The sequence below is a fragment of the Crocodylus siamensis genome, chromosome 1 (genome assembly GCF_052110815.1).
Source record: "Crocodylus siamensis isolate JL-2025a chromosome 1, ASM5211081v1, whole genome shotgun sequence".
Classification (NCBI taxonomy): Eukaryota; Metazoa; Chordata; order Crocodylia; family Crocodylidae; genus Crocodylus; species Crocodylus siamensis.
The window spans coordinates 24092334-24119181 of NC_143395.1; the positions used below are offsets into that span (position 1 = coordinate 24092334).

General features: G+C 43.3%; 1 protein-coding gene across 1 annotated transcript in view; it reads left to right on the forward strand.

Annotated features, from left to right (window-relative positions):
* Nucleotides 1–585: 585 nt before the first annotated feature.
* The window catches only part of ROCK2 (Rho associated coiled-coil containing protein kinase 2), a 170819-nt gene continuing 144556 nt past the window's right edge, over nucleotides 586–26848 (forward strand). The window contains exon 1 of the mRNA XM_090032090.1: nucleotides 586–887. Within this exon, the coding sequence (XP_089888216.1) occupies nucleotides 777–887 (111 nt within the window). The 5' untranslated portion in view covers nucleotides 586–776. The remainder of the gene's footprint in view (nucleotides 888–26848) is intronic.

Consider the following 26848-nt stretch of genomic DNA (forward strand, 5'->3'; position numbering starts at 1 on the left):
GCAAGTGCCAATTTGTGGCTCGCAACCACCCGCAGATGCTGTTGGCAGTGTTGCCAGTGGATAGCAGCAACTGCATAACTCCGGCGACACTGCCGGCCCGGGGGTGGGGTGGGGAGCAGCTGTGACAGCCTTTTCGCAGGGGCTGCACCCACGCGCACCGCCGTGTCACCAACGAACCGGACTGTCCTCTACGACGGCCACCCTAAGCGGGGCGCTTTGACTCTATTCCAGGAGGTTTCATCACCCGAGTGACGAGGTGACATCGGGGAAGGCGAACCGCACCGACCCCGACATTTGAAACCCCGCTGCGCCACCGCACACATCAGAAGCAACGGGCACAACATTGCTCTTCCTCCCTGGCTTAGGCGTTTGTGTGCCCAGTTCAAGGCGGGGTGTGCGCCTTCACCGCGTGCAAGCAAAGCTTTCTTGGCACAGCTGTCCCGGGGCTCGCCATCCATGCCGACACCGCTGCGGCAGGTTGCCCTGCCGAGGGCCCGTCCACCCGCACGTCGGGGTGAAGCCGAGCCCGCGACCGCACGCGGGCAGAGGAGGGCAGGGCCGCGGCCATCGCGCCGAGCGGGGGCTTGTGGGTAGGGGAGGCCGGGGGGGTTATGGGAGCCCGCGCTCGGCCCGGCCTCCTCCGCAGCGCTAGGCCCCGGCGCGGCCCTTCCCCAGGCGCGGGGGCTGTCCCCGGCGCGGCCCCGCCCCGCCTGCCCGCCGGCCGCTAGGGCAGCCCCGGCGGGCCGGAGCCAGCGGCACAGGCGGCGGCGGGGAAGATGTCGGCGGCGGCGGCGGCGGGCGGCGAGGGGACGGCGGAGGGCCGGCAGCGCCAGCTCGAGTCCCTCATCCGCGACCCGCGCTCGCCGGTCAACGTGGAGAGCCTGCTGGTGAGCGCGGGCGGGCACAAAGGGCCCCCTCCCCGCCTCCCTCCCCCGCCGGGTTTGGGAGCCCCGGGGGGCTGGGAGCCATCGTTGTGGTCGGGGCCTGGCTGCCTCGGGGAAACGCCTGCAACTGGATTTGGGGCAGAGCTGCTGCTGTTTGGCAGCGTCCCCCGGCTCTGGGCTTTATCCTTGGCTCCTGCTGGGCTCAGGGGTTGACTTGGAGCTTAGTCGAGGACTAGGAAACAAATCCTCCCTGCCGCCTCCCCTTCTCCTTTCCCTCCATCCTGCGGGCGCCTCCTGGCAAGCCAGGGGGGTGAAGCCCAGCTGGTCCCTGCTCCCAGGTGGGGACGTGCTGTGTGGGATGGAGAAACGGCGCGGGCAAGGGGCACACGCGTGTCTTGGGGATGCTGGTGGGTAGGTTTGTTCCTGTGTGGGTGGGCTGAGTGAAGGTTTTCCTCTGTGGGAAATGGGAAGAAGGAGGGAAGATGTCCTGGCTTGCAAAAGGGTGTCACATCACTTTTCTTGAGCTGGGAGGCTTCTCTGTCAGCCCTTTGGATGCGCCTGGTGAATTATGGGGTCCGGGAGGGACCACAAACCCCCTTAGGCGGGCCACTGGGGGATGCGTCGGGCAAGTTTGCGGGAGTCTTCTCTGTTGGGGACGCTGCTCGGGTTCAGAGCGGCCCTGCCGCCCCAGGGGGAGCATTAGAATTTTTTTCCTCTGGGTTTCAAACTGTTCGTTACCCTGAGAGGCCATCGGAGTCGTTACAAAAATGACTCAGCCCCGTTTGGCCGAAGTACAGGAACTGACTGAATCGTGCATGTGTGCTGGGGGGGGGGGGAGTTACAGGGATCTCCTGTAACTGGCATGAAGTTCTTGTCATGGTTTGAGCATTATGCCATTCCTGTCATGGGCACTGAGGTTTCCTGATGCCCAAGATGCTTGGCAGAGGGAGTGGGAAAGGGTGCTGTAGGGCACTCTGGCCTCTGGTGGGGTCTAGCTTTGGCCAAAGCAAAGAGAGCGCCTCTGGGCTTCGCTCCCGGCATTTTCACTTTGGTATTTTGTTAGGAAAACTTTGACCTATGGCCAGAAAGAGCAGTTAAAAATAGTACAGCAGATCTGAAAAATTCATCAGGTTAATACTTAACCCTGGCTGATTTTTTTTTTTCACACTTTCAGCCTGTTATACAGACTTTTGGGGTCTGAATGGGTAGAGGTAGTAAAAATGAAGCTTTTAATGTTATCCTGAAGAAAAGATACTTAATGCAAAATTAAAACCAGTGTCTGCCTGACCAAAAAAAAATCATACATTTGTCAGCTTACAACAGTGTAAGGCAGTTGAATCCCTTTATGTAATTATTGAGGCAGATTACTAGTGTGTAAATTTTGAAACCATGTGTTTCCTTTGTTATGAAATTAATGCATTTATTATATTTTTTTTCAGTTATTTATGAAAGTTGTTTAGTGTGGTTTTTTCAGTTATTGTAGAAATTTTTATCCAAATATCTTTACTCCTGCGTTTTGATATTGTGGCTTTGTGAAACCGATACGGTTAAAAGTGGCATTGTGTGTCCATATTTATTTTTCTCAAAGCTTGACTTTTGGAGCACAGAAACATGAAATGCAAGTTGTGAAGTAGATTTCTTTATAAATAGGTCACTTTTAGGTCAAATTGTAATAAAAAGAAATATATTTCCAATGGAGGTGGAAATACACTGGCAGAACCTGGGAGTCAGTGGGGGAGGGAGTCTTAAAAAGGCTAATTACGTTAAGAATGTTATTAGTTCATCCACCAAAAATAATGTAGCCAATTACTGTCTGAGTAGGAAGAGTTTAGAGCTTAAAATATAGAAAGGTATTCAAAGTGGAATTTACTTCCTTGCACTGTACTTCTAATAAGTCATAAAACAGCTGCTGTTCTGCATTTTGTGTGTGTGTGTTATTTTTGGTAAGCCATAAAGAGAGAAAAGTAATCGTGTTAATCTGTAACATATGCTGAAATTTGAAAGAAATGAAAAACGGAGGTAAAAAAACAATCTTGCTCTAGGTATCTGTTTGATAGCTTCTAAATCAACCGTTAGCCTCAACACACCGCTCATAACTTTTGTGAGTGGAGCAGCAGCCGATTTAAAAAGAAATAACTTGTTTAGTACAATACTTACCTCCTTGCAGAGGGTCTGGGCACTGGGGGTGTGGGGAATGCTTATTTCCTTGTGCCTTGCATATTTCTTCACAATTCATGATACCCTTCAGAGGATCTTGTGTTGTCAGCCCTGAGCACCCTGGTTGAGAATCATTCTTCTAAATGGATGAATCTGTATTGTCTGAAGTGGAACACAAGTAGAGTCAGGGGAGTTCCAAAACAAATGCCTTGATTTTCTTTTTTCTTTCTGTTTTCTGTCTTTTTATGAGAAGAGGTGGTTGGATAATCTAGTCCAGTGATTCTCAGTAAGGGTGCTATGATGCATTGGGGTGCCATGTAATCCTTTTAAGGGTGCTGTGGAGAGTTATGTTTTATTAGCCCTGTTAGGTGTGCAAAAACCTATACATGATTTGCAAGGTAAACTTAGCGATTTCAAATAGGAACTCCCAGTATTAACCAACACCGCCCCCGCCCCCCCTTCCCCGGATCATTCTGTCCTGTTGTGGTCTTCCTGATTTATTTGCAGCAGAATTGTGCTATCTTTTTTCTGTAGCCAAAAAACCCAGTGAAAACTAGGAGCTGGCATTTTCCAAGGGGTACCTTGAGTTCGTGAAAAGGCTGAGAACTGCTGATCTAGTCTGACCTCCTGTGTAGCACAGACCCCTAACTTTTTACTTAGAATCCCTGTATTGAGCCAAATAATTTGTGTGTCTAAAGAAGCAAAATATTCAGTCTTCATTTAAATACATCAAGAAATGGAGAATCCAGTACTTCTCTTGGTCGTTTTCCCTGGTGATTAACTACTTTTACTGTGTTTTAAAAAAAAAAGTGCTTTATTTCCATGAATGTGACATCAGAACTATAATACAGGAATACTGTATAGTCTCAGCAGTACCATGTGCAGAGATATAATCGCTTCCCACCTTCTACTCTATTGCCTTTGATTTATTAGATTGTTAAATTTATAGTGATGTTGGAAAAAAGACATGGGATACTCATGTTCAATAGCTTGCCTACTATGACCCATAAATCCATTGTTTTCTATTATATAGTCTCTTGTACTGCAAAGAATGCAGGCCACACCTACAGCACATCTTGTTACACATCCAGGAACAATGAATTTTGTTTGAATGCACCCAGCTGATCAGATGATCAAGATTACTCTGTATATCTGCCATATCCCAATCATTTTCTATTCTAACAATATTTGTGTTCCCCACAAATGTTATTAACAGTGATTTTATATAATTTATAAAATCACTTACACACATGATTATAAAGTGCACATTTATGTAAAAGTGCACATTTTTTGTATCATCAATGAAAATGTTGGATGGCATCAAGTCATGTAAGAATCCGTAGGAAGCCTTATTTAGAAAACTGCTCCCCCATTGCTAGCTACTTTTTGGACCTTGGTAATGTCTCAAATACATTAAATGTGTGTTCTCCCCAAAGTTGGCTCCTCCTCCCTTTACCTTCTGTTCCAGTTCCTGATCCCTCTAGGCCCAGCCTGGCCAGCTATGTAGCTTATCCCTGCAACACTTGAATAAGTTTTTGTGTTGACTTAAAGGTGCTCTGATAGGTGTTGGCTAACACCATGTTCTAAGGCTCAGGGATAGCTAGGGCAATGCAGGCTGGCCGTTCTCTTCACTTTGGCTGTATAATTTCATCGTATTAGAGTGTCTCCAGGTTTTGAGAAATTTAAACCTCAGCAGCACAATATGGACTTAAGCATGTGCTTTAGATGGGTTTGAGGCAAAGAAGAAGTTAAAAGGAAATAATAGTAGTTAATCTCTTGGCACATGCATCTCTGCAGTATTTAAGGAGTTAAAATGGCTCGCTTAATTTTAATTAAAATGTATTTATCTTTGATAGTAAAGTTGGTTTATACATTTTTAAGTTGAACTGCAGTGAATGGTAGAATGAAGAAAGAAAACATATACTTCTGGTAAAACATCAAATCTGTGTCCAATATCAAGCAGAAGCTTGTGGGATATGAAACACACACACACTGGAGTAGGTAAGAGGAAAGTATGCTAGCTGTGTCTATCTGCAGCAATCTCATCAACGGAATAGATATCAGCTTTATTCCAGTTCTGCTAATTTGGGCCCCAGTCCTGAAAGCTGACCTGCCTTAGCAGATCACTGAGTTGAGCCCTATTGGCATGGGGGCTTCTTGTAGTCACCAAGGTCTGTTTAGATGGATGACACTGCAGAAGTAAACCATTCCCATTTTTTTCTTTCATTAGAAAAGCTGTCCTATTGCTATTCTTTTTTTTCCGCTACTGAATTCCAAATGTGTAACACTAGTCCACTTGCTAGTTGCACCATCAAACACTGGCAAGAATTCAACATGTAGTAGCTGGCAGATTTTCATTTGAAGAGATGCAAAAAGATAGTGGGGAGACCAAATGATCATGTGTTCCTCTCATATCAAGAATGCAGTTTTTGGTAAAAGTGCAGAGAACTAATTAGAGATAGTGTTGCATTTCTTAAATCTTGTTTCTTTTGATCCCAAATCTATTCCATCTTTCTTTAACAAAAATTATAATTCTGGAAGCTCGGTTAAATACCTGAAGATGATGAGTCTGAAAGTGGTGTTGTTGGCAGACTTTTGCTGTAGTCTTAAAGGCAAATTTCTCAAGCCACTGAGAACATGAGCATTCTTTCTGTGGCAACTGTGCAAGTTCTGGAATATTATTTTTTGTTCCAGTGCAGTATGAAAACACATCTTGTATTTTAGAAAACTGTACTTTGACTTCATAGATTTAATAGATTTTCAGGGTCGGAAGGGACCTCAGTCAGTCATTGAGTTTGACCCTCTGCCTTGGGCAGGAAAGACTTGCTCACTTCAGTCTCATTCTTGCAAATGGAAATATGCAAGTGGACTCCTGTTCAGCCCTGCTGATTTGGAGGGTCTTTATGTGGGTGCAGGATTATGCCTAAATAGATTGGCTTCTTCATTTTGGGTCTTAGAATCCTTTCTCTATTCAGCATTTGAAATGGTTTAAAGTTTAAGAAAAGAAAGAAAAACAAGCTGTATAATTTTGTGAAATAACAGATGATTTCAACTTTAAAATATAGATTAACATAAATTCAGAGCTGTTTTACTTATGCTTGACCTCCCTCCCACCAAATGGAAAGTGGAAATATATATTCATAAAACAAATTATTAAATGCTTCTTCACATTTTAAATGTTAGCTGCTAACTTATTAACACAATCTGTAGAAATGAACCGTGATTATATCACTCATATGAGGAAGCTGTACTTGAATTTTAAGGATGTAAATGATTGTCTGAAGACATAGCCTGCACACTAAAGATGAAAAATCTTGGATTAAGTTTAAACTCCTAATTCATGTGGACACTAAACTTTGTTTAAGCTTTTAGAGCATAAATATATATTTGGTAATAGATTTTTTTTTTCAGTGGTATGCAACCTATTTAAGAATAAGAGTACTATGTTTATTTTTACAACCTTTGCTGGGTATAAAGCTTTTTAATTAGTTTCTAGCTATGTAAACAAAACACTGAATGCAGCGCTTCGTTCCTCCATCAGATGAGCTGTGTGACAGACCTTTCCTGCACTAAGAAAACTTAAAACAAAAATTCCCTACATTGCTAATGGCAGTTCAGTTCCATGATTAGCAATGCAGGAAGTCCTACTCTTGTGGAGGTAAAAGCTGCTTTTACTGTTTTGAGTATTGTGTTGACTAGCTCTGCCATGTAAATAAGCTTACCTAAACTGTGGCACTGGCCACTATTCAGTCTGCACAGAGATGCCTGTGTGGAGGTGCAATTTGGTGATTTTATTTATTTGTTTATTTATTTATTTATTGTCCAAATTTTCCTATAGCCTAGATAAGGGGTGTCAAACAACCTGATAAGCTACTACAGATAGCATACCAGGTTTCTGGTGAGCATGAGAATTGGAGGCATGGCATACTGCAGAATCCAGGGCCCCATGGCCCTGGTGGTGGATATGGCTGTTGGTAGCAGAGGGATAAACACAGCCCTCGCTTGGCACACTGCTGCTTCTACTTCCTCTCCCACGGCAGGCGGCTGCCTGCTTCTGCCCCCATGGTTGCCCAGCCAAGATCTGGCCTGGGTCACCAGGTGAATTTGACACCCCTGGTATAGATGGAGCTTCTTTCAGTTATGGTGGGGTATGTGGTTTGCAGTTGTCTGTCGTGTCATTTCCCCCCCCCTTTCTTTTTTTTGGAAGGCACATGCTGTAATGAAACTACTGAAATAGTTCACTTGTTCAAAACATTTTTATCCAATACCATAAAGTGCAAGTGGAAATACCCTACATGCCTTGTTATGCTCAAAGGGAACATAGTTTAGCATATTAACATGCATTTTATAACTGACTTACCACTGATGATTGATAGTTTAGTGCTGCCTTGATGATGGAACAATCTCTGTTTAACATCATAGAAAAGTAGGTGATTCCTGTTTTAAGCCTTTTAAGTTGCCATACAATGTCAGTGGTTTGGACAGTCTTCATACGCATCACTATCAGTTCCCACGATATCTAGGTTCCCTAATGCTTTCTATTCTGAAAGACTCCTGGAACTCCTGACACGCTCTAGTATTTTTTGTTTGCAGCAGTCTTCTGCAGGGAGAAAGCTATAGATGATGAAGGCAGTTTCTCCCCTGCCCTTGCGACAGAATTCCACTTAGGGTTTGGCTGACAGACATTTTTGAAAATGGTCATTTCCTTTCTGTTACTTCTGTCTTCAGAAAATGTTTACTGCATGCACAAATAATTCTTGAACATGGACATTCTAATCTAAGGCTGGGCCAGTGCTGCAGTTTTGTTAAATATTCTGCAAACCCTGGGAGTAAGTTTCTCTAGGTCAGTGAAAAAACCAAGCTAGACTTTTCCTAACAGTCCTTCCAAACCAGCACGTGGTCTCAGTGGTCCTCGTCCTTGTCCCTGCCATTTCTCTGGACCCCACATTTGGAAAGAACTCCATAGAGCACCACCTAGAATACATGGAAGATAGTGTGCTCACCTCCCATGTTGAAAAAGTTAACTTGTCTTTTCTAGAATTTACCTTTTTCCTCAGTTTACACTTTAAAAAAACTTTTCTTCAAATTTTATGTAGGTGAAAAGCACCCAGAAGTTGAGAAATATTAGAATTTAGATTGCACATACCTCTAATTTATTTGTGCTGTCTTTTGTGTTATGATAGGGTGGATTTGATTTAAATCAGATCAACTTAAATAATGATTTAAATCCCTGGTCAGGAAGCCTCGATTGAGTCATTGTTTTCTACAAAAAGTATGTTCTTCTTGTCTGATATCTTTTATTCATTTGACTTCTTGAAACTTTGCACTTTTAGAGAGGTAAGGGCTTGACTCTATGTATACAAACTTGCAGAGAGACAAGAGGGCTGATGGGTGGGTAATCAGGTCTGTTATCCCTCATCTCTGTTAACAAGGATATTGTCTCTGGAGACACAAATCCACAGTTTGAGAACTGAAACCAAGCATCACAGAGATGCTTAATGGGGATCTTCTAGATTGAGCACTGAGTCCCATTGGGTAGAGTGTTTTTGTGGGAAGAGGGGGAGCTCATCAGAGACTATAGGATGTGAGGGGGAACTTGTAACCTGTCCCCCTGACCTCCAGCTGCCCTCTCTCCCTTTTACCTTCTGTTCCAGCTCCAATCCTTGCAGCCCTGACCCAGCCTGGTCGGGGGCTCCAGCCAGCTCTCCAGCCTTGTCCTCCTATGCCCATGCCTGCCCCCTGTTGCCCTGTCTTGCCCATGCCTGCCCACTCGCTTTTATTTTCTGCTGCAGCTCTGTTCCATCTCTGGGGCAGTTGGAGGCAGCAGCCCTGGCCAGGCTGTAGCCCAGACCTGGCAGGGGAGAGGCAGCAGAAGCTCCTGGATAGCTTGAGTTGTGGCTGGAGGGATTGGAGCTGGAGCAGAAGGTGAAGGCAGAGATGGGGACAGGCATGGGCACACATGGTTTGAGATGGAAAGAAGGGGGCAGGCATGGAGGGACAAGGGGCAGAGGACTGGCTCCTCTCTGCCCCCTTTTTACTGCTGCTTTTCCTTGCTGCACAAGTAGGGGTGGTGAATTTAAGACAGCGTTCCACTAAATAGGTTCTACACATGGAAAATTTATAGCAAATTTATAATTTTCCATGTGTAGAGTCTAATAAATTTACTGGGGAGGAGAGGTATGTCTTAAATTTGAAATAGTCTTGGTTTTGGGTAAATCCAATGCTACATGTGGTACTTTAGGTCTGGTGATAATAGTTCTAGTTAGTTTCTTAACTAAAACTGCAGTCTTTAGGGATGGATGTATTGTGGTGTGGAGGAAAGTGTGCAAAGTTAGTAACCTGGAAGCTTTGCGTTCTAATCTTGGCTCTGCCCCTGTGCTATCTTGCCAGTCTCCATCTCAGTAATTTCCTTTGTAAAATGGTAAAATACAGCATTCTGTCTGAGGAGTGGAATGCATTAATAATTGGCAGGCACCTAGCTGCCCTGGAGACTATTTATTGCAGGCTTTGCATGATGTGCAGTAAATAAGGCAGAGTGGTTTATGCTGAATGATGAGGGTAAAACTGTTGAACAGCTGCCTCTGTTTTGGGGTTTTTTTTGACTGCTATCCATTTGAAGTACTATATGAGGTAGGAGTTCCATTTCCTGTGTAACTAATATATAGTAATATGCGAACATCTAGTAAGAGGTTATACCAGGAGTGGGCAAAATACATGTGTGGGCCAGATCTGGCCTGCCAGCTGATTGGGTTTGGCCTGTAGGCAGGTGCCCCCCAGTTGATTTGTATCTGGCCTAGGTCTGCCATGTGAGTAGTCACCTGCAGGTGGCTGAATGGTTAGAAGGTGGCCTGGAGCTGGAGCCCAACACACTAGGGAAGGAGCTGCCTGGCTGCAGGTTCCCCCTGCCTGGCTGGGTATGTAGTGCCCAGCACGCATCCCCACAGCTGCTGCCTTTCCTGGTGCTACCTGCTGTTTGGAGCGGTGTGGGTGCAGGAGAAAATGCTGCTGGAGGCAGGGGTGCTGAGCAGTACCTGGCCAGTTGCACCCACTCCAGGAGCAGCCCTACTGGGAAGCTGTGCACTCTGGCCAGGACCAGGGCTATAGGTGGGTGGGAGTGCAGCATAGGCTTTCCTGGACAGGAGCAGGCTGGGCTTGGCCTTATGCAGAGCACTGTTGGCCAGATGTGGGGGGTGGACTGCACCTGCACCGCATTGCTTTGGTGACCTCTGCTGCATGTGCCCCCTGCCCCCCCACCCCCACTCCCAGCCAGCTCCCAGGAACTAGCTTGTGTGCAGTTCCTCCCCTTCCCTCCACATGTGCTCCCCACTCCACACACAACAATATACAAGAGTAAGACTTTATTTTGAGTTAAATGTAATCATCTCTCTATACAGTATTTAAAAATACATAAATCAGGACAAAAATATTTTTTGAAATAAAATTAAAATATAGTAGAAGTTTGATTCTTAGTATATCGTTTGTTTTTTATCTAAAATTTGTTAAAATTATATCTTCTGAAAGATTTTGTGTGCGGCCCTCAATAGCTCACCAGAACTCTGTAAGTAACCCACTAGCTGAAATAATTCCCCATTCCTAGCCATTATACCATAACTTGTATCTACAAGGGGAAAGAATTAAGGTTATGTGGGCCACCTAAGTTTTGGAATTTCCTATCTTTTTACAGGGAAAGTAGTGTAGAAGAAAGAAGTGTGCAGCTGAGAAGTGGGTGCAAAGAAAGAGCATGGGGGGAGGGAAAAAACAACCAACTGAAATAGTGTCAAAACAGGCTGACCTTAACAAAAAAAGAAATCACTGAGCCATGCTATATGGATGGTAAGTAAATGTTACTGAAAAAATGAGTAAGAGGTAGAGTTTTCAAGTGTTCAGCCTTTCCCTTCCTGTATTTACAAAATTGCTTTCTAATATTCAGCCAAAATTTTAACAGCTCCATAAAACCCACACTACCACTCTTTCATATGTAAACCTCCCACAGCCACTGGTTGCAGTTCTGTTTCAATTGCTTCTTGGCCTTTTGGCTAAGATCATGTGTTGGCCTAAATCTGTGGATTGGTAATTGAAGGTTACATATTGCCATCTCAGCAGCATGAATTTGACAGCCATGATTTATTATTCCTTTTGTGATATTCATGGGAAGACCCTTTGACTGCTCTGTTGAAAGTTATTTTTGATTTGAATGAGTTACCAGATTTGAAAAATTGTACTATGCGTGTGTCAGCTGGTAGTGACACATTTTGACGAGGTGGTTTTACCAAGAGTATTATGCCAGGAATGATTGTGTGAGGGTCTACTCATTGTGCTAGGGGTGCACTGATAGAGATTTTGAGGGCTGATACCGATAGCAGATTTTTAAGGAGGCATACCAGTTGATACAGATCCGATTTCCAATATAGCTGTGTAGCTGGTAAGTCTGTTGTGGTGGAAGGGGCTTAGGCAGGCAGATCAAGGTTCCTGTGGTAAGGTAAGGAGTGGGGCTGGGGCAGATGCTGCCCAGCTGTGGCAGGGTGAGGCAGAGGCGGAGCTGTGGCTCATTTGGGGGGAGCAGGGATGGGGGGCAACTCCTGTGTGTACCCTGGAAGGGCATCAGGGTAGGGGTGTGCCCTTTGGATATGGGTGGAGTGGGCTGCAGCTGCGGGCTGGAGTTGAGGCAGGGGCAGCACCAGGGAGGTGGTGGTGATGCTGGCAGGGCAATATCGGGGGGGGGGGGGGCTGCAGCCACCCTAAAAATTGCCATCGCCACCGCATAGTTCCCTTCCCAGTGCTGCTGCTGCTGCCTGCCCCGTGCAGATCTGGGGGCACTTGCCTTCCCAGACAAGTGGTGAGAGCAGCAGAGGGAGTTGCCTCCATCCCCCGTCCCACTCCCTCGTCACTGTGAGGGCCTTGATCTGCACTCCCACACCCCTCCCCTTCTACCACATCAGATTTACCAGCTCCATACTCCCAGCTGTGCTGCAGTTGCACACATGCATGAGCTATTTATTGGCTAAATTTTTGGCCACATCAGGCCAACTTCTGATGGAGACAATTTTCTTTATACCAGTGCTGATCCTATATCAGACCGATGTATTGATACATTTTGTGCTCATGCAGTAATGTATGTGCATCTCTCCCATTGAAATTGTCACTGAAAATAGTTTTTTTTTGTAGGTTACTGTATATTTACTTTGCATATTTGAAGGCTTGTCAAATGAAATGATGTTGCTTTTTTTATGCAGAAACAATAATTTTAAGGAGGCTGTAATCATGATTTTTGAAACTGCTAAATATGGTAGTTCTAGCCTACACTTTCAGTTAAACTGCCTGCCAGATCTTATGTGTGTACATCTGAAATTTTTGGAACAAATGATTTGATAACACATAGTATTGGAGGAACAGTGCTTGGTTAAGTAATGCAAGCATGTCGTGGCAAATGTGTCCAACCAAGCAGAATTAGATTGTGTACCTTCAACTTTTGAATGCTTTACTGTGGAACTTTGATTTTTACTCAGTGGAGTTTTTAATTAAATACATCTATGGTTTTTAAAGTGGTTTGGGATTAAATAGTCATCACTTGTACAAGGTGGTAGCCAAGAAGAATTTAAGAAATGTGCGGGTAATCAAATACTACTGTTATTATTTGAAGCTGCTTGTGAGCAATACAAAGATCATTCCAGTGAACACGATACACAATCTATTTCAATTCAGAGAGGCATTTGGAACTCAATTCAGCAATGGACATAAGGGCCCACCTATCCAGGCCTTGAATTGCAATCCTTAATAAGGATCTTTATTATTAATAACTACCTAGTTTCTTGTGAAGAATGACAGGGAGGTGGGCAGGGATGGAGCGGTGAAACCAAACACCCTGCACTGCTGCCACTCTGCTTCTGTGTGCACCGCCCCCCTTGCCCACCTGCTCTGGCCCCTTCGTCCCTGCTATCATGGGGAGGAGGGGAGGGATGGAGCTCCATACCTGGCCTGCCCCTGCTTCTCATCCAGCCCTGTTCTCCCCTCTGGTTTCCCTTCCCCCCCGCTGTGTCAGGTCTAGGCCTGTTTCCCCCACTCTTCATCCCCCTCTGCCTCTAAGGAGCAGGGCTGGGGAGGGAGGCAAGACCAATGCTGCTGTCCTCACTCCCCTGCTCCAGCCCTGCTGGGGGCTGGCGGGGCTGGCACTGTCCTGACAGTGGGGGCTGAGGGGCCGGGGCAAGGGGGAGGGTGGCACTGCTGGCCTTGCCCTCCTGCTCTGGTCCCTCAGTCCCCGCTGTCATGGTGGTGCTTCTGTCTATGTAGAGCACTCTGGTTGTTTCAGTAAGCATTGTGATTGGCTGCTGAGACAGCCAGTCAGAGTGCAGATAAGGCGTTATGGACAGACAGGCAGACAGAAAAAGGCTTTTATAATATTAGAATATTTAAGTATATTTGTCAACTTATTTAGGTACATATGAACTTACTCATGCAGCTGGGAGGTGCTAATAGCTTGTTCATGTAGCATAGTCATCTGTGTTTACTCTTTTTTTGTTGTCTGTTGCTAGTATTTTTTTTCCTGGGACCGAGATAGACCTTTATGGGACTTACCTTTTAAGCTGTACTCATATCAATGTGATATGTGCTTGAAACAGATCCTAGGCAGAGAGTGTATTTGGAAACTGCACCAGATTTTCATATGGTAAAACTTTATTGTTCAGTGAAGTGAAAATATGCAAACTTGCATTATCTTGACACAATATAGCATTGTCTTGCCACTCTAGCAAATGTTCAATAGCAAGTGCTGTAATTTAAGTACTTTAGCAATCTATAGATATATCTTTTGCTATCATATTATGAAATAAATTGTCATCTAAAACCTGGTCTCTAATCTGTAGTCCCTGAGTTTGCTGCAAAATTCACACTGGGGTGCAGATTTTATTTCCAGAATCTAATGGTTGGGTATTGTTCCAAGATTTGTTAGCATAATCTGTCAGTCAAGAGGAAAGAAAAATCCTGTCTCAAACTGTTCTACCTGTGTGGGTAAAACAAACAACCCTTCCTCCCTCATCCTGTAAGGTCCTTTTATTAGTTTAGTGTATTTGGGAAAATAGTTATTTTAAATTGGGCTAGCTCAAAAGCTCTTCTTTACTAGTGTATATTGTATATCAAATAAGGGAACCATGTGCAGGTATAGCTATATTGGCAAACCTTGTTATGTGTTGGGGCCCTAAGCTGACTCGTAAAATAAATTTATTTTACGTATAAGAATTTTGAAGAAAACCTCCCAAATATGAAGTGTCAGTCAGCATGTCTGTATGGATAGAAACCTGAAACAAAAGTTCTGAGGTGTGAAGTCTCATCCATTTTAATATGTTGCCTATGAAATCTAAATGAGACTTTTTAAATATCAGCATGAACCATTGCATTGCTAATCACTTGAGCAGAGATATCCAATTAATGTTCTTATCTCACGTATGTCTCCCAAGTTTCTTGGATGCCAGAGCTCTTATTGCTCCTTTACCTACCTACCAAATCTTTTGCATGTTTCTTCACACACAGACAACTGATGTTTGCTGGTTGTATCTTAATTTTCTTCTTGCTCCTAAGAAAATCGCTTTAAAATAAATAAGTTGAATGCATAAATATGTGTATTTATTTTCTTACTTGGTAAGGTCATTTTTATACATTTTAAAATAATACATTTTAGGATTTTGTGCTGCACTAGAGAGCTACAAAAATCCAAGTGGCTTGCTCTAGAGCAGGGGTTCTCAATCCCTGGGCCATGGCAGGTCGGCTGCTGGTCCGGTTCACAGCAGGGTCGGCTGCTGGACCGGAAGTGGCCATGGACCGGCAAACCGTGTCCCCTCAGAGGCTGTGGCTCCTTCCACAGGGTCTGCAGCAGTGCAGGGTTTAGCTCACCTCCCCCAACCTGGGGGATGGGTATTCTTACCTGTCTTTCAGCCAGAAATTCTAGCTGAGGTCAGCTGTGACTGCCTGATTGCGGTTTGCCAGGCCTCAGTTTGCCAGGCCGTGGCATAAAAACTTTGAGAACCCCTGTTGTAGAGCTTAGATCCAGCATAAAGCATGTTGTATTTTGTGTAGACAACATCACCAAAAAGACATTTGCTGCACTGCTTATTCTTTATCACATTCCTTAGCTAATTATAAAATTAGATGATCCTTGGTAGGTTTCCCCCTTGCAAGTGCAAGCAATTGAGGTTCTATTTTGCTTAAAAAAAAATAAATGCCTAATGTCCATGTCCTACCAAGAATAATGTACAAATTAAGCTTTTATTTCTTCCTGTCAACATGTTACATGGAGTGGATATTCACTTTTAGGATTAAATTACATGCAAACTACTGGACTTTTTCCAAAATAAAGTAGTATGCTGGAGTGAAGGATTGGAGAAGCAGACAAACTTGTATGTGCATTCTCTTCTAGGATGTGCCTCTTTAATTTACTTTATTTAACTAATTGGTGCCTACCTTGCTTTCAAACATGATACCTAGGGCAGAAATATCAAAAAATCTTGAGGGCTGTTATGTCACAACTTGATGTAAGATAAATTTGTTTTTGATTGTCTTTAATACAAGTTGAGTTTTCTGTAGTACAGAATCTGAGGATTACTTTTACTATTGTAAGTCTGTTAGCGATTTCTTTAGAAAATTATGAAATCATAAGATCAATGTTAGGGCAATTCTGTTCTGATTTTTTTAGAAAGCATTAGCTATTTTGATGCTATATGGATTTTTTTTACTGAAGGTGATGCAGCTGACAATGAAGAGGCATTCAGCTGAAGATCAGAACTGCCACCATCAATTCTGGCTGGCTTCATATTATATAAAAACCAGTGGTGGGGAAAATGATGTCTCCTTAGGATATAAAAATATAAAATTCACCTTGGGTACAGCTGATGCAATAGCAATCTGTTGGGTCAGTTTTTACTAGATTATCAGTGTAGGGCAAGCTCTGTCAGAACAGGTCTAGTGCTATTTTAGATTAGAGCATGTCCAAGTCAGTAGGAGGCAGAACTAGAAGCTTGTTTTTAAGAAGTGAATAAATTTGCTGGAATCTCAGTGAAGAAGTTCCAAGTTATAGCTGAATTTCCATAGGTATAAAATGCATGTGCCTGCAAGTCAAACATGTTGTAAAGGTCAGATAGGGTTTTAAAATCTGTCTTCAGATGTTGAAGTGAAGAACCATTTCCCTAAACTTACATGGCACATCTAAACTCAAGTTGGTATGCCTTCTGATTTTAATCAGGGCAGTTGTAAAGGATTCTGATCCTGATGCTGTACTTAAGCTTTCTTAAAAGTCACCGATGTATATGGGCTGGGCTTTTTGACTTTGAGGATTTCAGCAGGTATTAGTTGTAGTATGTTTTGACTGCTTATTGGCTGGGAGGGGATGAAAGGAAAAAAATCTTTCCAGACAGATCAGAGTGTGGTGACTTTGTGAAGAACAACACTTTTCTTAGAAGCAAGAAGAAAGTGAAGATGCAACCAGCAAACATCTTGCAGTATTCTTCACAAGCACTCTATTGGCAGTGAAGTAGTTCTGAAGCGGGTAAAGGAAGATAAGGACTTCTTTATTGAAAGTATTTCTGGAGCTTATGCTATCTGACCAGTGTTGCTTTTTTTTTTTTTCTTTTTTTGGGGCGGGGAGGGAGGGGGATACAAAAAAGGTTAGTTAAAAATAAATCTGTTTGTTCCTATCTTAATGTCAGATTGCTGAATTGCTACATATTTAAATCTGTGAGTGTACTGACAAAGACAAAAGAGTGGCCCTCCCCGCCTCCAGCTTTTTAATCTTAGTTACTTTGGAAATATTGGATGTATGACGAGTGAATGAATTGTCCACCTGTCCTATTTCTTGCTTAATTTCTCTTCAGTTTCTATTCCCTGGATGATGAGGTACCTATTTATTCAGTATACAGGTCTCTGTGAAGGATAATATGGTGAGAGCATCTGTTTGTTATTTACACCAAACCTAATGTGGTTAGACAGTACTACTAAGATGACAGTAGTAGGGAGCTCCAGGTCAAGGAGGCATTATTATAGCAGGAATATGCTGAAATACTAGGATTTTGCTTTTTTTTTAATGTTGTGCAGAATCACTGTTGCTGACTTTTTCAAACGATACACAAGTTTTCAACAACTCGGTGGCTTCACATTCCCCTCCACCCAAGTCCACAGAACTGCTATTGTTTCCTGACAGAGCTGGTGTGGCGAGAAGGTTTTGGGACAAGTGAGATGAAAAACATAAGCTGGATTTTGGGTTTTGGCATTTTCAGTGTAGGGGGAGTTTCAATAGGGAGGGCTTTGTAGGAGGTACCAGATACGATGGATTTGTTCTACTTTTTAACTTGCCTAAAGGGAGGAAGAGAAAAGTACAGGACTGAGATGGACTAAGGGAGGGTCCATGGGAGACTTAGCTGTGCTTTTTCAGGAGGCAGGTTTGCTTCCTTTTGCTAAATGGCTATGCCTGGACTGACCCTGGTATCCTTGATATAAATTATTTTGATCTCTAAAGGTAGGAACTCAGGGTGGCATTCTAATTTTTTTTCTGGATTCCTAGACAACCAGACTCAGTCATGTTTGTCCCAGAAATGCTTCTTGGCATTTTGGTAGATGACCAAATCTGGTTGTGTTAGGTATTCAGAAAAGAATAAAATGCCACCCGGAGTGTCTAAATCACAAACTTTGACAAACAAACAAAAAAAGCCAGGAATGGGGGGTGAGAAGTGTGACCATACTAGGGGAAACATGAAACACAGGGGAAACAACTTTTAGCTTTTTTCATTCATTCATTTGTTCTTATAGTAACCTTGGGTAGCATTTATTAAGTAAAATAAATGTTTCAAACCACTACACAGTTTCTTCACATTAATGATGTCCTATTAAAGGTAACTTTTGCTGAATGACCTCATAATTCAGCCAACATGTGGTCAACCAAATGCATCAAGTAATACTGAAATATATCAGAAGAAAATTCACATTACCCAGGCTCAGAACTTGCAGCACCCTGGGACAGCCTTTCCTTCTCAGAATTCTGTCTCAAGAAAGACGGTCAAAGATGCATTCAAATTTAAAGTTATCAGACTCCTGTATATGAAGTCCTTTTCAAATGCTGGTCCCTGTGTAAGATACTCTTTCTGTCAGCCATATGAAGGACCTTTATAATATCTTGCCATCTCTCAGATCATCCCAGAAGGATTTAAGAGCATACTTAAATGGAGCAGTGTATAGTGCTGCTTTTTGCAGGGAAATGCCTGAACTGAGAAGATGTGAATTTATTGCAGACACAATTCTTAAGTGGGCAGTATACTTCTTGGATCAAATGAGTGGGCCAATGATGCAGAAGCAGGAGAAATCAGCAGGAAATGAGAGCAGTTGAACTAGTTCTGAAACATGTCCTGTTCCCTAAAAAGGAAGAACTCATTTGGCAAGAGAGGAAAAAAATAAAACACGGTTTTGTCTTTTACAGAAAGATGGGCATGAGATCACCACATGAATTTAAGGAAGCAATACAGATTCTAGTATATGCACAGAACCACAATAACATGTTTAGACATTTATACCTGCCTCACAAAGAGATTTTTTTTTAGAAGTTGATACATGATATAATTTAGCAGTGAGAGAGGCTATAAGAGTTTTAAAAATATAATACTTTAGAACCATAAGGAAGCTCTAACAAACTACACACGTGAAACTGAAGCTGGAAATCTTCAGAAATGTTATAAAATATTTGCTTGATTGTTCTAAGGACTTCTCCTTTCTTTTTCACATACTGATGTTTACAAGTAGCACTTAAGTTGAGCATAAGTGGAAAAATACAGTGGTTTCTCCCCTTCCCTCCGTTTCTGTATTCTGTTCGCTTTGGCATTTAAGAGTGCTTTTGTTCATGGTTTTCTTTCTTTCCTGTACAGTCAGTTTTCTCTCCGTGGGTCTGTTTCACAGTAGCAAAGTTATTGAAACAAAATTAAAAAAGGAAAGTGATGTGAATTTGTAAAAAAAATTGACTTGGGCCATGGCCATGTATAGCTATTTAGCACTTTAAAAAGATTGGTTTTCAAGTGAATGCTTATTAATAACAGCTTGTTTTCTAAAATGAGGACAATATCCTGCCATCATCTTGCCCAGTGAAATCAGGGAGAAGGTTTGAGGAAATGATGATGGCAGCAAGATGACTTGGCCTTTCAGACTCCTGTTTGTGAAATAAGTATACACAGGAGCCCTCAAATTACTATAGCATTAGCTTCAGAACAGCATAAAGCAGAATAAAACTATGTTTAGTGTTATGAAAACTATATGGCTGTCTTCTGAGATGCCTGGATTGCTGAATTTTTTATTTTTTTTTTAATTGTGAGGAATTTACTAGCAAAAAACAAATCTGCAGAGTTACATGACTTGAAAATGGGGTGAGGGGTGGAATAGCTTTTCAAGATGTCTTATTCCAAATTTATTTCCCTGAAATTGTAAACAGTGAAATACACAGTAGGAATAGATGGAATAAATGAGGCAACTTGTACCAGTACCTGATTCTGACCTGTAGAAAAGGAGTTTTTAGTCATATAGCCAAATTTATATTGTTTAGTTAGCTTACATGGAAGCTGGACTGTACAAGTGCTGCTTGAAACTCTTGTTTTGTGAATGACTTTGAACTGATGCTGTATTGGATCACCCAGGAGAAAACTCACCAACTTGAGCAGGTTCTCTGAGAGGTTTAGTTCACTGACCTGGGTGACCTGTAGTCATGTCAGTGTAGACAGATTATATTGATGCAAGGTGATACTAATACCAGTGTGGCTTACTTTTGGTATTGTCTTGGGTTATGCACACCAATATTAAATACAATTTTTTTTTCTATCCAGTACAGTCTACATCAGGCTGTCCAACTTCTTCTGATTGGTTAGAGACCAAATGCTGTTAGCCTGCCAGGTTCCCTTCCTCCCCCCCAGCAGCAGCAGTAACATGAGAACTGAGAGGAAGGGGTTAGGTTGGAGTCCGCAGGCAAAGTGTTAACCTCTCATGGACCACATGCAGTATGTGGGCCACCACTCAGCATGATCAACATGGACTCCTGGAATTCTAAGAGCAAATGGAAGAGTCTAGGTTATTTAAAGAGGAAAGATGGGCAAACATACCCTGCTTCCCCCAAAATGAAAAGTCTGATATGACTTTCTAGGGCTGTACTGATAAAGATTTCTTGGCTGATACCGATAGCCAATGATTAACCAAACATATCGGCTGATGCCAATCCGATAACCCATATTTAGTAATAGTCCAAGGCATTCTAAACTACTGATGTAAATAAACCTTTTTTTTGTTTTGCATTTAACATGCACACACATACACTGTGCCTCCCTTACTACATACATCCCCCGCCCCCCACCCCGCCTACTCTGGTCCTTGATGAGGAAGGTAGTGACCGCCTTTATTCCCACATGTGTTAGCCCCTTGCCCTTGGCTCCTAGCTGCAGCCCCGCTCCCTGCACAACCTGTGCTGCCATCCCAGGGGAGCAGGGCAGACCCTTGTGTGGACAGCGGCACTGCCTCAGTGCCAGTGCCCTGCACAGCCAAGTTTCCACAACTGTTGGGGAGAAGCTACTTTCGCAAAGGTGCCCGGTGCCCGGTGGAGCAGAATGTCCCTTGTGTGGTGCTTTATCCTGCTCACACACAGCCCAGCATCTCTGCGGCAGCCCTGGCGCTCAAGCCCCTCCTGCGCATGCAGTGTTGTTATGGCAGCAGTAGGAGCCAGTAATGGTCCCTTTGTTGCTGAGCACAGTGCCCTGTGACCACTTCTTGGTGCCTCCTCCTGCTGTAGTCTGCCGTGGGCTCAGGCTGGTAGCAAGGGCCTGGATTATGCGCTCCAAGGTGTTCTCGACACACGGCTGTATATGATCAGCTATAACGACCAATAAAAGCCAATAGCCCTAACATCATTTCTCCTTCTATTGGTGCCACTCCAATAGCCAACCAATATATCGGTGCATACCTAAGTTTTTTCTGAAAATGGTGCTTGGATTACTTTTAGAGTTGGTAAAATAATGGTCTGTTTTAAGTGGATGACATACTTATGCTATTAAAGGATTACTTACCTCGGTGACATATTTTGTCTTCGGTAAGAGTGGTAGAACTCTTTCTGTGTAAGTCAGCATAATGAAGCATTTACTAAAATTATACTGAAACTGGCATTCTCAATTCCTCACTTTAATATCTTTCAAAAGTATGTCAAATATGCTGGATAGGGAATACAGAGCTTTTTCAGTTACACTGCAATCTGTTTTACATTAATTTATTTCCTATTTGTATCTTTGGCATTAAGCAATTCTGAGCACTGCTTTAGTAACAAAACACATTGAAGGGAAAAACAAAGAACAAATATTTTTGAAGCATTAGAATGCAGGAGATGAGACAGTTTCACTGTCTATAGATACAGGATTATGTGGTCAGACATACCAAAGGAAATTTTCATTCTCAGAAGTATGCATTTTAAGGAAGTACAGTATAGTTAAACAAGTTCTTTTTAATAAAAGTTACATTGATATTTGCTTTGAAAAGTAAAAATGGACACACATTTAAGGAACACCCAAAAGTAGAACATTTATTTTTAAACTCAAATTCTTTATCCATTTTAGAACATGAATTTGAAAAACACTTTGTAAAGGAAGCGGGTTGTTTTGTTGTATTTAAAGTTACTATTGCCTTTCTGTTGGTTTTATCAGGATTCATTTTTTAAGTGAATTTTCAGTTTCTAAGGACTGGTAATTAGGTCATTACTTTTGAATGACATCCTGGAGAGATGGATTGTGACCCTCTCCCCTACCTTTCCAATTTCTAAGTGTCTTATTGAAACATTTTCCAAAGATTTCACCTTCCTTAGAAAATATCATTATTTGATCCTACTGTAGTAAGTGCTTGCACACATCTTTTTATATTTAGTTCTAGTGAAGTAGATGGAAGTACCGACATGCGTGGCTAGGTACATGTGTGTATTTGCAGGAATGGGAATTTGATCACCTTTGTCAGCAACTGCTCTCTGGCTTCAAAGATGTGCTTCCTTTTTAGTTCTTTTGACCTACATCACTTCTGGATTTGAGTGACTCATTCGTTTTATGAAAAGGATATCTTATACAATTCCTGTTTGTTGCCTTTCTCTTAGTTTAGAATTCATAAGGTCATTTAAATTGAAAAGAAGCAGTTGAAGTTAATTAATCTCAGTAAAATATATAGGCATGGATTTTTTTCTTTTCCCCCTCCCCCAATGTGAGTGCTAAAGTTTGAATGTAATCTTATTTTGTTTGTGAATGGTTGTTTTGTTTTGGGGGGGTGGGTATGGTAACTTCATAAGTTTGCAACTCTCCTGATAACTGGTTTGAAATAAATGGTTTTCTTCTCTGTGGGACCAGAGTTACTTTGTTTTCCTGGGTTTTCTAGCCTTGTTTCTTGATCCTTTGTTTGTTTGTTATTGACATGAACGTAAAATATATTTGCTGTGTGAAAAAGAACCTGAGGAGGAGAATAATGAAGGTGTAACAGCAGCCTTGTTTTTTTGGAGTTTAAGTGTTTTGTGTTGTGTTGGATTATTTTTACTTCTATGATCCAGCTAATCATTTTAAAGTTTATCTAGGCAGCCTCTCTGACAAACAATGGTATTAATGCAGTTGGAAACTGTCCATATGTCCTTTCTCCAGTATGCAGACAGAAACCGCATCCAGACAAGCATGGCTGTTTATTTCCCTGGGGACATGTAGCAGTGATACACCTTGTGCTGCTGCTACTTGTCCCTGGGGAACAACTGTGCCACACGCACTCTGGCACATGGCAGGTTACCTGGGAGGGGTAGGAGAGGCTGGGGTCAGCAGCTGTTCTGATCCCAGCAGCCTTACCTTGGGGTCCTGGGGGCCTTGGGATTTGCAGCCATGGTGGTCCTGCATCTGGGAGCCTGGCCGGCAGCCAGAGTGTTGCTCTGGTCGGCCAGGCTCCATATTCCGTATAGCAAGCGATGTTGCATGCCTTGCGTTAAGCATGGAAGTGCTTTAATTCGGGAGTGGCCAGCCCAGAGCATGTGCGCCACCTGGCAGCTGCTGTGTGTAGCATGTGAGCCTCTGGTGCTCAGAAAAGGAGCTGCCAGAATAGATGCAGGGAGTAGAGCACTGTGGAGCAGAGCAGGGGCAGAGTGGTGCTGTGCAAGGTGTCATCAGGTGTTATGGCCAAGAGCCAGGCTAACCCTTCTGCAGCCCTTGCCAAATTCAGAGTCTTGTATCCTCACTTGCCATATAAAACTGAAGTGGTTGCAAAGTCAGGGTTAACCTAGATTTAGATCAAGACCCCTCCCCTTCCATATTGTCCTGCTTTACTCTTTGTGCCTGTGGCCAGAGGCTGGAGCCCCCTCTGCCTGCGTTCCAGTGCTCCAGGGTGCAGACTTGGAGGTATGCCTCTGGGGAGTGGGGATCAGGGCAGCATCTGAAGGGGCAGGAGGAAGAGGGCCTGTCTGTCAAAAAGGATGGCTACCACTGCTTTAATCAGTCTTGCAGAATTCCTTTTTCTTTTGTCTCTTCCTGATTTGTAAATGAGCATATAACATCCAACTTTTGGTCATAATCCTCCTAAACCAGCACTGGGCATTTGGCTGGAGAGTCCTGGGTACGACCCTTTCCCCACTCCCCCCTGGCCTGCAACAGCTCATGCAAACTCCCTAAGTCAGGTGTTGTCAACCTAACCCCTGGGGGTACTCGGGAAGGCCCCAGGGGGTATGCGGCAGTGGTGCAGAGAAATAGGAGCACTTCTGGTTTTGCTGTGGGGGAGGCCCCCCAACTTGTCAGTCACCTGCCAGGGGTCCCCCTCTCCCCCTGCTAGTCTCCCCGATCCTTGACCTGGTTCTTGACCAGCTGCTGGGAATACACCAGCCAAAAAAGGTTGAAAATCCCTGCCCTAAGTGGTAGACTACTTGACTGGGGGTGGCAGTGGGTACTGGACAGATGGGCCAGGGTGCCCAGATAGTGGGTCTGGGTCTGGAAGTGGCAGCAGCACTGACAGCAGCAACTGGAAGGAGCCACTGCTGCTGCCAGTGCTACTGGGAAGTAGAGTCCAGCTGCTGTGCTGCCCCACCCTGTCTGTGCACCCATGGGTGGCAGGACTGGCTGCATGTGCCAGACCTCAGGCTGCCCCCCAGACCTGGGCTCGGCAGAGTTGAGGGTCCCACCAGAGGCCAGATAAAATCCCTTAGTGGGCTGGATCCAGCCCGCAGGCTGAATTTTTGTCTACCTTTCTAAATTACAGTGATGTTCTATCCATTCCCCCTCTAAAATAGGGTGACTGTAATGAGCAAACACAAGCATCCTCAGATAACCAGCATGTACTACATGTGTTCTTTCAGATGCAAGATGTAGTTTTTAATTAAAATGTAGCTGAGATATTTAAAGTTATGTTTATTACTGTGGCAGTTATGGGAATAAAAATCAGCTTGTTCTAGGTCCAGATACATGTGGGGTAGCAGTATTAACAGTGATAGTGGTAGCATTTGTCTCTAATGTAGGTAATTTTTTAGAACGGTGCAGGGGCAATTCAAGTTACCAAGTAGGCTTTCCTCAACCCCATTCTTGAGACTAGCGTCATTGGGATAGTTTAATCTTTGTTTGAGTAGGGGAGAACTTTTTGGCAGGCTTTCCACAAGGTAAGCCCAGTACCCCTGCGAATGCCACTTTGATTCTCGTTGCCTGCATGATCTTTTTGTGCTGTTTTCTGTTCTCTGCCCTATCTGTTGTTGTGTACCCTGCTTCTTTACTGATCTGTCACGTGTCACCACAGGCTGCCAGTGCCACTTGTAGCATTTGCGGTACAGGGCCCCTGATCTAGTGTGTATACATACTCCCCTTTCCTTCTGAGGTTGTTAGAAAAGGTGAAATGTTTAATAGTGCACAGATAAAGGGCGTTTTTTTGGGTTTTCTTTTTTTTGAGCTGTGGATGTCTTGCACAGTAGGAACTGACAAATTTCCTTCTTATATAGGTGGCTGATGAAGGGCTGTTGGTGGTAGCACATTCTAGTAACTACTGACGTCAATTAGACTCTTGTTCTTGATTTAGAATATAGTCTCTTTTTTCTGTCTGTCAGCAAGCACTTGACTCATCCAGTCCTTTTTAATTATGGAATCATGAATAGGTAACCCATGAAGTTTAAAATAATTCCTGTTTCTTGTTAATGAGAAAAATGTATATATACTCCTGGCATGCTGCCCTTTTTTTTCTTTCAGTCTTTTGAGTAAGACTCAGCATAGAGTACTGGTTGATAAATATTTTATCTCATGCACTTTATTTTATCAAATGCCAAAGCAAATTTTTTAGCTTACTATGTATTCTCTTAGCTTCAGTCTGAATTGCTGAAGCTTTTATTAATCTAATCTTTCAAGAGCAACTTTAGAGGAAGATGTCCATTTTCAAAGATTAAGCCAGTTTTAATCTCTACCCTTCCCACATCATAATGATATCAGTACATGCACTGGACTTTATTCATGAAGAATTTCCCTTCCCCCTCATTTATAGCTTTCCCCTCCCCCCTTTTTAACCACAGTTTAAATGCGTGTCAGCTCAGGAGAGAGGATAGCATAGATCAGGGGGAGATCCAGAAGGGGGCTGCAGTGTGGTTGCCTCCCTTTTGGCGATGTGCTGCATGTGTAGTGAGCTCTCAGACCTCATGGACATATCTGCACCGACTCTGCTGGGAGCTCTGTGTACACTGTGAACTCTGACCTTGCTGGTGCAGGGTCTACCCAGATTCCCTACTTTGAAGTAGCTCTGGAGCCTGCTTCACACCCCAACCCCCATTTCTGAATTCAGCAGCAGGGCAAAGGAAGGGACAGGCGGAAGCAGCATTGCTCAACCCTTGCTGTCACAAAGCCCAGGAGCTGGGTGCCTCTGCTGCTGTGCCTTCCCTTCCATTACTGCTGAATTTAGGGAGGTGGAGAGAAGGAGCAGGCTCCAGAATTACTTGGAAGTGAGGACTCAAGGCAGATCTTGTGTTAGTGAGCTCACACTGCTCCCAGTATATGCAGAGTTCCCAGCAGGAGCCATGCTGGCATGCCAGTGAGCTCCGAGACCTCACTGGTATCCAGGATCGTGGTGAGAGCAATGAGCTCTCCTTACCGTGCATGCGTCACACAGATATGAAGGGGGTGTGGCCGCACCACCATTCCTGTGATCCTGGATCTGCCCATGGTAGGTAGGACTTGAGAAAAGCTACACCCTTTAAACAATCTGAAAATCTAAACCTGCCCTGAAGGACTCATCTTGGCATTATGTTTGTGGTTTGAAAATGTGAACACAAACCAAACAAATTATGGCCTTAATGTTTGTAGAACTAATATTGACTGACTGAGAAATTTTCCATGGGAAAATTTTTCTATGGGCAAATATAAAACTAATAATTTGGGGTATTAATTTTCTTTTCTTTAGGTTTTTATACTTCCCTCATCACTTTAGTGTCTGTTTACCTTTTCGTAGTACAAAAGCAACAAATAGGTAATATCAGTCACATGCCTGTTTTCTTATCCACTGTCCAGGACAGATATGAGTGCAATAGATTTACTTTGTTCTGGAACACTATGTGGTTTTACATTGGAAAATACAAGGTTAAATAGACGTCTGGATAGGTTGGTGAGGAACCTTAGCTCCTGCAGAAGTTTTTTCCACAATGTTGAACCAGCTCCCTCAAAATCTGTTTCCTGAGTGTATGTTCTTTATCCTCATTGTATTGTTGTGTGTTTGTCCCACCCCTGCTAGAGGAGTGAAATTCTCAAGTATGGTTTTCATCCAGGAGCCTCTGGTCAGTCTCATAGATATGC